At 48.7% G+C, this 11,925-nt stretch overlaps 3 protein-coding genes across 3 annotated transcripts; 1 reads left to right on the top strand and 2 right to left on the bottom strand.

The window, feature by feature from the left end:
- Nucleotides 1-4,574: 4,574 nt before the first annotated feature.
- MGE1 (Mitochondrial matrix cochaperone) lies at nt 4,575-5,340 on the top strand (the record flags this gene model as incomplete). Its single annotated transcript, XM_024467433.1, has 2 exons — nt 4,575-4,823; nt 4,894-5,340. The coding sequence occupies 2 exons, from the start codon at nt 4,575-4,577 to the stop codon at nt 5,338-5,340; spliced, it is 696 nt and encodes a 231-aa protein (XP_024325032.1).
- A 438-nt stretch (nt 5,341-5,778) lies between these two features.
- Nucleotides 5,779-7,416, bottom strand: VC83_03789 (uncharacterized protein; the record flags this gene model as incomplete). The annotated part of the gene is made up of 4 exons (XM_024467432.1): nt 5,779-6,189; nt 6,239-6,378; nt 6,645-7,237; nt 7,289-7,416. The coding sequence occupies 4 exons, from the start codon at nt 7,414-7,416 to the stop codon at nt 5,779-5,781; spliced, it is 1,272 nt and encodes a 423-aa protein (XP_024325004.1).
- Nucleotides 7,289-11,893, bottom strand: VC83_03788 (uncharacterized protein). The gene is made up of 3 exons (XM_024467431.1): nt 11,520-11,893; nt 8,654-11,367; nt 7,289-8,595 (listed from the first exon to the last, which is right to left on the bottom strand). Exons 1-3 carry the CDS (start codon nt 11,583-11,585, stop codon nt 8,235-8,237), a joined length of 3,141 nt encoding a protein of 1,046 aa, XP_024325005.1. The 5' UTR covers nt 11,586-11,893; the 3' UTR covers nt 7,289-8,234.
- Nucleotides 11,894-11,925: the final 32 nt, after the last annotated feature.

Genomic DNA, 11,925 nt, shown 5'->3' with positions numbered 1-11,925 from the left:
GAAAAGATCCTCGCCGTAAGGGTCCACCGGAAGCAACTACAATACCGGGTTAGTTGGGTCGGATACGATCTGGACCCGGAGTGGTACCCAGCGTCAAACTTCATGAACTCTCCCCAGAAACTCAGAGAGTTTCATACGGAATACCCAGACTTACCAGGTCCACCTCACGAACTACTAGGAGGTGTTACGGCAGGGGAGACGGGAAAGAAACAAAACTACGATCATGGAAAGACAAAGCGGAAGAAACAGAGTCATTGCTGTCTGCGACTCTAAACTAAATATACCCTCCGAGCCAGGGCGCACTCACCACCATAACCCTTGCGGGAGCCACCCTTCCCAAACGTCTCACCGGCGTCGCAACAAGCGGCTACCACCATGAGAGACGAAGGGTCGAAGTGACCCCACGCGAAGGGCCAGGCCCGAGTCCCCTCCGACACAAGGTCTTCCCCCACCTAGGCCCCGTAGGCCGCCCCAACTTCCCCATCCTCCTCCTCCCTCCTTCCATCACTCCAAGTCGGAGCGACCACAGGAGCGGCAGCGGTGGGCAGTTTGCCCACAGCAGCCACCAACTCCCCCAAGAGAGCAGGAACGCTCTCCTGTTCCGTCCGAAGACGGCGCAGCGACGACTGAATTTGCTGCCCAGAGTCAGCATCAAAACCATACCGAGTCACAAGGGGAAGGGGGGATACTCACGGCCAGCCCCAACTCGAGGGCAGCCCGAGTGGCGCGTGCCTCCTCGTAGAGGTCACGCTCCGCCTCGGAGCGGAACTTTGGCACGCTCTGGGCGGCCAGGAGGGCCACCCGATTGGCCTCGGTGGCGGCGGCGACGACTTCGGCGGGGATGAGCGGGGTGGCCTCTTCGGCGGCCAGGAGGGCCGCAAACTCTTCCCCGAGGAACCAGGGCAGCTTCCACCAAAGTCAGCAACAGCCAACCAAACCAAACACCGAACCCCAGAAGAAAACCTACCGGGACGCAAGGCGAGTGCTGCGCGGTGCAGTACCCACACTTCGAACTGGTCGAGGACCAGACGCAGTCGTGGGACTGGATCCCACGGGCTTTGGCCCGAAGGCAGCGCAAACAGAGCACACGGAAGGCAACCGTAAGGGCCCCGGAGGGGGTCGGAACCGGCATCTTCGATTCTTTGGATTTGAATGGAATCTGCGATTCCGTTAGCCAAGCCCAAGTTATCACCAGCGCGCCAACGCGCTCCCATCACCTACTCGTTCGTTCAGATTGTGGATATCCTATACAATCAGTTAGTAGACGATCAAGAAACGGACGGGGAGTGGCCATTTACTGGTCTCGGAGGTCGGTTTGTGGGCGTTGTTGTTGTGAAGCAATAAAAAACGAGAAAGTGGGCGAAGCTCTGAACTCAGATTTGGCTTACAACAATGACACCCGAATCGGGTTAGCGCAGCTACCCTCCTTGCGCGATGGGGAACTTTCGACGCGTACCTGTAGCGGATACCTCCCGGTGCTCATTCGGACCATCACCACTAAGCTAGAGATTGAACAAAGAAAACAAAAAGTAGTCGCATACCAGACGGAGCTGATACGGTAGTACTGCTCCAGGATTATTTTTTTCCATCTCCCGGCACATCAGACCAATGCGGTTGTCACTAATGCGGCCACGCGCGCAAACCCTACGACAAAGAACGCCCAAGTCACTGACGCTACCCGGATGGGTTCCGGACCATAGGCGGGCAGCGTGCTTTGCGGACAAAGCACTCTCTTATGACGGGGGGTAGTGTAAGGATGCCTCTGTACCTAGATACTCGAAGAACCTGTCTCAGAACTGTTACGGTCACTACAAGCATGGAATCCGACTCGGTGGGGTTTCGAACCAGTAGAGGAGCATATAGCGAGTTACACTATAGTGGGGGATGGTAAGTGTATAGGGTTCAGGGCCGATGTAGACCTGTTGCGGTGGAAGGTTCAGGGCTAGGGTTGGGATAACCGAGTCGGGCCCGTTTCGGGAGTTAAGGAAACAGACTCAACGGGGTTCCCCCTTCATCTTTTTTGTATCCTTCGTAGTAGACCTATAGGATAGCATCCGTTTAGCCTCCGACTCGCACTCTCATATGCTATTACTGTGAGCTGGGTGCCCTGTGTCCTTACAGTTCATTCTGTCGCAGAGTGTAGAATGAGGTACTTCATAGAGCTTAGCAGCCTTCCGACGACTTAGATTTTTTGATGTTCGGATAGCCTCGATAGCTAGAATGATTTTTGCTTCTTGGGTAATCACTGACATAATAAAAGGTGGAAAAAATGCGTTGTGAAGTTAGAGGGTAGGAAATTCGGGAAAAGTGTCCGAGGTACTCATATGTCCGACGTACTGATAAACCACGTTATAAATATTTTGTATAACGTGGTTGTACACCGAGTCGTGAATGTGACTGAGTCGTGAACTTTTCCCTACTTAGCTACCTACGAACTTCAACACGCGTTTCCTCCACAACTACCAATGGAAATCCAAACCCAAGAAGCGCGAATCATTCTAGCTATTGAGGCTCTTCAAACATGTAAATCGCTTAATCGCAGGTCTGCATCAATACTATATAAAGTGCCTTATTCTACGCTTACTGATAGAATGGCCGGCCGACCTTCTCGACGCGAAACCAAAGCCAATAGTCATAAATTGACTGAGCTAGAAGAGGAAGTGATTATTCGAAATATATTGGATATGGATGCAAGAGGATTTGCACCTCGGCCTGCTAGTGTGGAGGATATGGCAAATTATATCCTTGAATCGCGTGGGGGAAAGCACGTTGGGACGCGGTGGGCATATCGATTTATACAACGCCGCCCCGAGTTAAAGACGCATTTTAATCGCATTTATGACTTTCAAAGAGCCTTGTGCGAAGATCCTGAGCTTATTGGAGCGTGGTTTCAACTTGTGCAGAACATGAGAGCAAAGTACGGCATCCAAGACTGCGATTTCTACAACTTTGACGAGACGGGCTTCATGATGGGCGTTATTAGCTCAGCTTTAGTTGTTACGCGCACCGATCGACGTGGAAGAGGCAAGGCAGTTCAGCCTGGCAATCGGGAATGGGCTACAGCAATTGTTTGTGTGAATGCTGAAGGCGGGAGTATCCCTCCGTTTTTAGTAGTTCAAGGGAAATGTCACCTTTCAAGTTGGTATACTGAAGGCGGCCTTCCTCACAATTGGGTAATTAAACCAACAAGCAATGGATGGACCAACAACGAGACAGGTCTAGAATGGCTTCATCATTTCGATAAACATACTTGCAGTTGTGCAAAAGGACCATATCGGATGTTGGTTTTAGACGGGCATGAAAGTCACGAATCAGCTGCGTTTCAGGAATATTGCAAAGCAAACAACATCATAACTCTCTGTCTACCTCCTCACTCGTCTCACCTAACTCAGCCACTTGATGTTGGGTGCTTTAGTGTTCTTAAACACATGTATGGGCGTCAAATTGAGACCTTTATTAAGGCTCATATAAACCATATTACAAAGGTTGAGTTTTTTATAGCTTTCCACGCAGCTTATAACCAGTCAATAACAACTCAAAACGCCAAAGCTGGATTTCGCGGAGCTGGTTTAGTGCCCTTTGATCCGCAAGTAATCATTTCAAAGCTAGACGTCAAGTTGCGGACTCCTACACCTACAGGACCCCCCTCTATAGACGCTGATCCTTGGGTTTCTCAAACGCCTCGCAACCCAATAGATGCTCTCTCACAGACTACTCTAGTTAAAAATCGCATTGCACGGCACCAAGGAAGCTCGCCAACCCCCATTTTTGCTACTGTTACTGCATTAGCTAAAGGGACAGAGATTTTGGCACATGAAATGACTTTATTGTCAGCTGAAGTCCGCACCCTTCGAGCAGCAAACGAAGCTCTTAGCAAACGCCGGAGGGCTAAAAAGTCTCGTGTCCGTCAAGGGTGTGCACTTTCTGTAGGGGATGCACATGATGATTTGTCCCAAAGGGCAGTTACGGAGCAAATAAATCGCGAGAAGCGCTCTGGAGGGGTTGGTAGGAATGAGGGGCAACCAGGTGTACGACATTGTGGCACTTGCGGGGGGGCTGGCCATAATGCACGAACTTGTCAGGAGGTCATAGAAGTACTTAGCTCATCAGATTCTGAATAGTTTTAGTTTTAATACATGTTGTGGTTGTTTAATTATACCTTACAGTGGTGGGTATAAAAAAGTTTCACGACTCGGTGACATTCACGACTCGGTGTACAACCACGTTAGCAAAAGTTTAAACCTTAATATCTCTTCTAAATAAAAACTAGTGCTACTAGCGTTTTTATATATATTAGATAGCTATATGAAGATCATTAATATAAGAGGGTTAATCTTTATAAGCACTATTGAAAGAGTTATTAAGGTTTTTATTTTACCATGGTCCCGGTTACACCATGACTTACGTTACGCCAACAAACTCGCGGGACTCGGCACTTCCTCGGTTTACATAACCCCCCTGCTATGCCATTCCACGCCAAGACCGCTAATTAGTTTCTGTCCATGTCCATCCATCATGGCCGCGAATAAATTCCAGAGAGCACCTTCATCATTGCAACATAACCAAAAACAACCATGATTCAACGAATTCTCCTCAAACAAGTCAGGTCGACAGCAGTGCGGACGGCACCGAAGCCGTTCCTTGCAGGATCCTTAATTAGGTCTTCGCAATATGTTGCGCAAAGCCCACGGTTAGCACTATCCGCGAGATGCTACGCAACCAACGGAGAGGCCAGTAAGGCAGCTGAAGAGGGCGCTGCAGCACCTGAGGATGCCGCCGCAAAAGATCTTGAGGCCAAAAACAAGGAGATCGTAGAGCTCAAGGTATGTCGCTACAAGCTATTCGCCTTCGCGTTTTCTTTACCTTGTCAATTTGCTAACCATTTTTCTGTAGGATAAATACCTGAGATCTGTCGCCGATTACCGCAACCTCCAAGAGCGCACAAAGCGAGAGATCCAGTCCACAAAGGATTTCGCCATCCAAAAGTTCGCCAAGGATTTAGTCGAGAGTGTCGACAACCTGGACAGAGCTCTGGCGATGGTTCCAGAAGAGAAGCTATCTCCGATCGAAAAGAACGAGCACGTGAACGATCTAATCAGCCTCTACGATGGTCTGAAGATGACTGAGGGTATTATGATGCAGACACTTCTTAAGCACGGACTTGAGCGCATCAACCCGGCAGTGGAGGAGAAGTTTGACCCCAACTTCATGGAGGCCATGTTCATGACACCAATGGCTGGAAAGGAGGACAACACCGTGGTGTTGACTCAGCGTAAGGGATGGAAGTTGAACGGCCGCACCATGCGTGCCGCACAAGTCGGAGTCGTGAGAAACACCTGAGCCCAGGAACCCAACAAACTCTTTAACGCCATCTGGAGTGTACTTTTATTATATATCAGGCTTGGAATGATGGATGGCGTTTTCTTATGAATGTATATATATCCCTCCCCTCTTAGCGGCATCCAAGGAGTGCGTTGGACTCGGATCAATTTGGTGGGACGGCATGTTTTATTATTGTACAATGAACGAACCTAAAGGGGTATGACAAGTTTTGCGGAAACCGCCCCATCATAATAGAAGCATAAAATACTAGACGGTACTAGCGCCCAATGGTAGCTTTCGTGACAAACTTCCTTTTTTGCCCAAAAACGAATAGCCTCTGCTGATACCAAATCCCAACGACGTCCCACAAGGGCTAGTCGGTATTTCATATCCAAATATGGCCCCTTGGTATACCTGCTCTCGTCCAGAATCTCAGCCAGAACAAAGACCAAAAATTCAGACCACAGCCGATCTTTCATCGTTCTCCGAATTCTGATCGAGGTCTTGTAGTTCGCCAACGAGTTTAACATTGACATCACGCAGTTCGTCGAGCTCATCCCCCCATGATTTGGCCATATTCACAGCTCTCGCTGTCTGTTGGCGGAGGTGTTCTCTCCACTCGCCGAGTAACTGGTCTGCTCGAGCACGACGTTTCAGAATGGTCATCTCATAGCGTCGAGCGCAAATCATCTCCCCTAACCGAGTGATTGTATCCCTTGCTGAGTTCAATTGCAACATCTTTTCGGTTGCCTTCCCGACTTCGACGTCACGTTCTGCCATAAGGTTCTGGAATTCCACCTGGATGACATCGATTCTATGCATTCCAAGCTCCCTGTTACCGTCTCCAAGAGCGTCTGCTAGTTGCCACTGGCCTGAATTAGTTAAGTTGATGTTAGTATTCATGGTACTCACTCACATCTGTGGTAATTTCAGTTTCTGACGATGCCTTTGTAGATAAATCAATCCCGCCATCATGAAATGCTGCACGAGCAAGCACCACATTGAACTCCGGCAGCATATGATAGAACATGCCGGGTACGTTGGTCAAGTTAACTCCTGCATTGATGTCAGCTGTATTCTTTTTCCAAATTTTCGTGCCGCCCAAAGTCTATAGAAGGACAGTCTACAGCTCAGGGTCGACGCCAGCAACTTAAACCAATAGACTTTATCACTTTAGTTCCAATTCTGAGTGACTAGCTTATTGATGGCAGCCCTTGGTGACGGCGCCTTGGATTTATCATAGTTGCTGTAAACACACAGCTGTGCACAGCTTCTCCTGACACTTCCGAGCGGCACGGGTATACACAAATCTGCCAGCTTACCTCGTGGTGACATCAGTGGGCTAGGATACTCGTCGACTGAATATGCCGGGGAAATCGCACCACCTAATTCTTGATCGAATTGCGGTTTCAGGGCAGACCATACCAACGGTCGATGGTTTCCTGGCGGCTTCTCCCCCTTAAGCTCTTCTTGTCTAGCCCGTTCTACAACCTCCCCCTCGATTTCGGCCGTGTTGACCCTGACTTTCTTCTGTACACCAGATGCCCATTTCATAAACGTGACTGGGCTGATGCGATTATCCAAAGGGTTCCCTTCGTTGTCCCGTTCAGGATCCTCTTCGTTATCAACATCGCGAAGGAACTGAGTGTAGTATTCACCCAGTTCCGTGTCGTTCATGACTTGAGACAGGAGAGGGTCGTGAAAGCCCGGGACTCGAGGTGGGTAGCCGCGGATTCCGTTGAGGGCATTTAAGACGTCTGTCTTACTATCCGGGTCGGTGACCTGACCGTTGATCTTCACATACCCGATTTGTCCCAGTCTCTCAGAGAAGGTTCTTTCCCTTGGTTCTCTGACACAGTCGAGATCTGGAGTTGGTGCTTCCTGTAGTCTCTTACTCTCCTTGTCTTCATGGTCACTGGTTGGTGTTAATACATAATCGGTGTTTGTATCTCATAGGCTTCCTTACTAAGTTTCCCAAGGGATTGTCGGGCTAAGTTTTGGGTCATCGTCTTCTGGCCTTGGTTCCCACGTTCTGTAGGTAAACCCTTCTTGATAAAGCGGTCCCCGTTCTCCTCGTCCCAGGCGTCCTCGCATGAGTGCGTATGTATCCAGCATTGTCTTTGTCAGAGTTTGCTGCGGTCCCGATTCTGGCGAGTTTTGTTCCTGACTGGCGGACTCAACTTGCGGGCTATCATACTGTCTAGAAGGGGGTGTTTCGAGTCGTGAGCCACCCTCCAGTAGTGTTTCTTCTTCTGGTACGATAAACCCGAGCCCACGTGGGGTAGAACCTTCAGAGCCAATATATTCTCTATACATACAGTCGCTTGGTTTTCTCCGAGTTATTAACGCCATGATCACTGCTCTTTGGGTGAAGGCAATATGAATGCGAACGGTGGCCAAAGGCGATGTGGACGTTAACTGTAGGTGAAGGCGATATCCACATGGAAGTGAGCTCTGGTTGAAGGCGAAGTGGACGTGAGCTTTGGACGAAGGCAATATGGTAGTGAGCTGTAATTGAAAGCAATATGTGAGCTGAAGGATCAAACGATATTCTTGAGAGTAGATAACAAAGGGGTTGGTTGGCCCGCTAGAAATGGAGGCGAACTGTAGAATAAAGGGCAACAGTTGAAAGGCACTTTCTCAGGCGATCCAGTGGAACTACCCTCCATGAATCAAGTTCGAGTACGAAAGCATACAACAAAAAACAACAATATCAACGGTTGATGCACATTAATTCGCAATTCATGTCATAGAGAACAAACACAGGTACATCGCTGTGCTATATAGCGGTAAAGAATTTGGGAATGGCACTTCCATTCCTAAAGAGGTATTATCGCGGGCTGTATAAGAAGTTACTAGTCCACCAGGCTCATCACGGCCGCAGAAGTGATGCGAAAATAACAGCCTCTTTTCTACTTTTTCGCCTTTGTTTTAGCACCAGTGGCCTTGGGCTTGCTGGCTCGGGGCTTTTTGGGCATGACTTCATCTTGGGAGTCGCCTTCATTACCGTCAGCAGCACCATCATTTTTCTTAGATTTCTTCCCTGCTGGTTTCTTCGCCGCTGCCTTCTTGGCTTTTGGTTTCTTGATATATTTATCTTTCGAAATATCCATGTCCTCATCTTCGTTGTCGTCTGGTGTCTCAACTAGAACTTCGCCACTATCGCTTTCTTCGATGGCCTCTTCTAGGTCCGGCATCTCCTTGGTGGCCTTAGCAGGAGCAACCACATTACTAGCTTTCATGAAAGGCATTGGGTGGGTGCGGCTATTGTATCTATTGAAGTCAAGTTATTTAACAACTTCAAGTGTGTAAGAGACGTGGTATAGCTTACAGCCTAGTAAACGTTGACTTTGTCTGAGTCTCCAACGTTACCAATTCCTGTCGTTGAGGTCCAACTCCGAGTTCCATAATAGCATCAAAATCGTCTCGTGTTAGGAAATAGCTGTCCATCAAATCGATAACGTCGTCAACCGAATCTTTGCCCTCTATCTCTAGCCGTTTGATAAGCTGGGTCCAGAGCGTGGGCAGGTATTGTTGCCGAATCTCATGCCTGTCTCCTGAAGTCCGAAGGCGCATGTGGGACTGAATTTCCTTCACAAAACGGCTGAGTTTGCCATGCTTGCTATTGTTCCCAAGCCAGGTTGTGAACGGCATTTCTCCGGTTACGGCGCCTGACATAAAGCTGGCAGGCCGAACTGAACTAAATACTGCATGTACAGGCATCAAGCTCCACTGTTGCTGAGAGCCGTGGATCATTCGATCAACAAGGTCGCCATCACTGATACTTTCAGCCGCCTTGTCCGCTAGTTCCAGAGTTTTCAATCGCTGTTCCCTCGGCGACAAGTTTTGGTTTGGGGGCATTAGAGGCCTCGTTCTCAGATAGTTTTCCTGAATCATCAAGTAGCTAAACTCATGGTCGTTGAAGTAGAGTTCTATTTTGTCGTTGAGGGTAGATTTGCTTGAAGGTGCAAACATACCACTCCCTAGTAACTTGTGGCAGATATCCCAGGGTTTTAAAACGACATGCTTCTCCCATTGCTTCGACATAGATTTGGTTTGATCGAAATCCATGGCGGCCTGATCTAGTTTGGCGCTGGATAGCATGTTAACAACTTGTCTTATGTCCTTGTTACTTCCCTCGATCAGTGCGTCCATAGCCTCCCTAGACAGTTTCAGCCCTTCTCTGTGGCAGATGGTCGCGACACGAGACCGGACCTGATCAACCGTAGGCCGTCTGAATGGGACTTCGGCCACTACGTGACGGAATGGATTCATCTTCGGTATTCTGAACTCATTGCATATGAGAATGATGGGAATGTCGGTCTTCTTGCATATCTTAGCAAGTGCACCTACTCCACCACGGTCACCGGCAGACATTCCATCTACTTCGTCCATGATAAGCACGATTTTCTTCTTTTTAGAGTCCACCGGCTCGTCATGTCCTGCAAAGAAGCCCAGCAAGGAGTTGTTATTGAGTACATCCTGGAAGCCGAACTCTACGAGCTTCTTGCTCCTTGTATCGCTGGCGTTGCTCTCTATAACGTCGTAGCCCTCGAGTTTGGATGCAAGGTGAGCGGCTGTAGTTTTGCCAATTCCGGGGGGCCCGTAGATAACAATTGACCTGTATATACCAAGACCATCTTTGCCAGGCAATTGAAAACCAAGTTTGTGCGCTTTAGGCCAGCCTTGTAACCAAGTCTGGATTTTATCGACCTGGCCTTTGTTGCCGCATATTTGATTCATCTTCGAGGGCGCGTATTTAACAGTCCATAACTGAGAGCCTGCGAGATTTTTATTCGCAGGTGGAGCAAGTCCCCGTGATTCAGCAGCTTTGCGTGCTGCATTTTCAGATTCAGCTGCTCTTATACGTTCCTGCCTCTCCTCTTCTTCTGCTTCAATTTTCATCTTCTTTTCGGCTTCTTTCTGTTTTTCGAGTGCCTTCTCAGCTGCCCGTGTTGTGCCTCCGGTTTGTGTCAAGTGCTCTGAGGTGGCACAAACCAGAGCGAAGAGCCCATGTTCATTGATTGTCTTTATTTTAAGGCTCGCAATCTTCTCCAGTTTACTTGGCCCGGCATCCGACCCAAGAACAACATAGCTCGTTTTTCCACTGGGTGCTCCAGTTACCTTTCCACCATATTTTTTGACAAGCTCCTGTCCTTCTTCGCGAGAAATTGTCTCGAGAAGGCCAGTGAAAACAAAGGTCAGTCCAGCCAGACAGTTATCCGCTCCCACCGGCAACTCCTTTGGGCCAGCTCCTGGAGGTGGGCCCGAATTACCTCCGCCAGCAGCGGCCTTCCTCCAATTAAATTTCTTGCCATCTGCACTTTTCGATGGGGGAGGTGGAGCTTCCACAGTCGGAATGCTATCAAGTACTGCTTGCATTTCTGCGCTCTCAGGAATAGCTTCTTTCTTTGGTGCAGCCCGAGGTTTTTTTGCAGGTGGTTTCTTCTCATCATTCACTTTGGATCCTTTCTTGGGTGCGTCGAACTCGCCAGAGTCATCCGGGTCTAGCGATGCTGACTTCCGCTTCCTACTTCTTGGTGCAAGCTTGCCGTTCTTGGACATCTTGGTAACAACCACATCATCGTCGGAGTCGCCATCAATCTCCATGTAATCATCTTCCTCTTTCCGCCTCCCACCAGTATTCACAGCTGCAGCAAAAATATCATCGCCTGCATCGAGGTCGTCGTTATCCACGAATGCCCCTTCGTCGTCGTCCTCCGCGTTCTTGTAGACCTTTCCTTGCGACTTGGCCTTTAGCGGTTTTTGCTCAACGAGGTTTGTAGTTGATAACTTTGTCTTTGGGCGTGGGGACAGTGCTGTCAACTTCATTGGATCTGGTGTGCTTTTTGCAATCTTCTTCGATCCTTTCGATGCGAAATAATCACTAGTGGTGGTCTCTTCGCCTTTCGGTGAGGTCTTATTCGACAGCTTTTTTGACATAGCTTTCTTTGGAGTGGCGATCTTTTTTACTTCATTTTCGTCCCCATCGCTTTCGTCTATAATTTTACGGGTTTGCTTCCGTCGCGAACTGGGAGCTTCAGCCTGTGGATGATGTTAGTTAGACGATCAAATTCCGTGCACAATAAGCCTAAAGAGATACAACAGCGCCATACAATTGCAATTTCGCCGAGAAAGTAAGTCCTGTCGCAAGCACTGACAGAGATAGACTATAATAACATAGAAATGCTACTGACCTTCTCCTTCTTGGGCGCTGGGACAGCTCCCTTACCACCAAAAAAGTTCCGTATATCTGCAGGCATGTTGGCGCTGCTGCACCGTCTAGAACAAATTCGGACTGATGCAATTGTTTAATTCGGCCAAATGAAGCTATATGTATCTCACATGCTCGTGGAGCTCTGTCTTGTAACTGTTGACTTTGCCTATAAGTAATTGGCAATGAAGATACTCGAGTCGCGATTTAATTAACGAAGGCGTCAGGGTAGGCGTGGAACGTATCAAGTCATGTGCCGACGCGTCAAAGGCAACCACCTCCTCCATGGGTACCAAGAGCGAGGGTAAGTTCCGTTTTAGCGCTATCCTTTTGGAACCTTTATTATTCTGCGGCTCAACTTCGACGACAAATTATAGGCTGAATTGGCT

Source organism: Pseudogymnoascus destructans (genome assembly GCF_001641265.1).
Source record: "Pseudogymnoascus destructans isolate 20631-21 unplaced genomic scaffold scaffold_8, whole genome shotgun sequence".
NCBI lineage: Eukaryota > Fungi > Ascomycota > Leotiomycetes > Thelebolales > Thelebolaceae > Pseudogymnoascus > Pseudogymnoascus destructans.
The sequence above is the reverse complement of the archived record's forward strand: the minus strand, read 5'-3'. Positions and strand labels throughout refer to the sequence as shown.

Bases quoted from the DNA above. Each gene is read 5' to 3' on its own strand.
- VC83_03788 (XM_024467431.1), bottom strand. From the start codon at position 11,585: ATGCCTGCAGATATACGGAACTTTTTTGGTGGTAAGGGAGCTGTCCCA. The intron at 11,368-11,519 runs GTCAGTAGCATT...CATCATCCACAG, and splicing joins CAGCGCCCAAGAAGGAGAAG to GCTGAAGCTCCCAGTTCGCG. The intron at 8,596-8,653 runs GTAAGCTATACC...TGACTTCAATAG, and splicing joins AAGTCAACGTTTACTAGGCT to ATACAATAGCCGCACCCACC.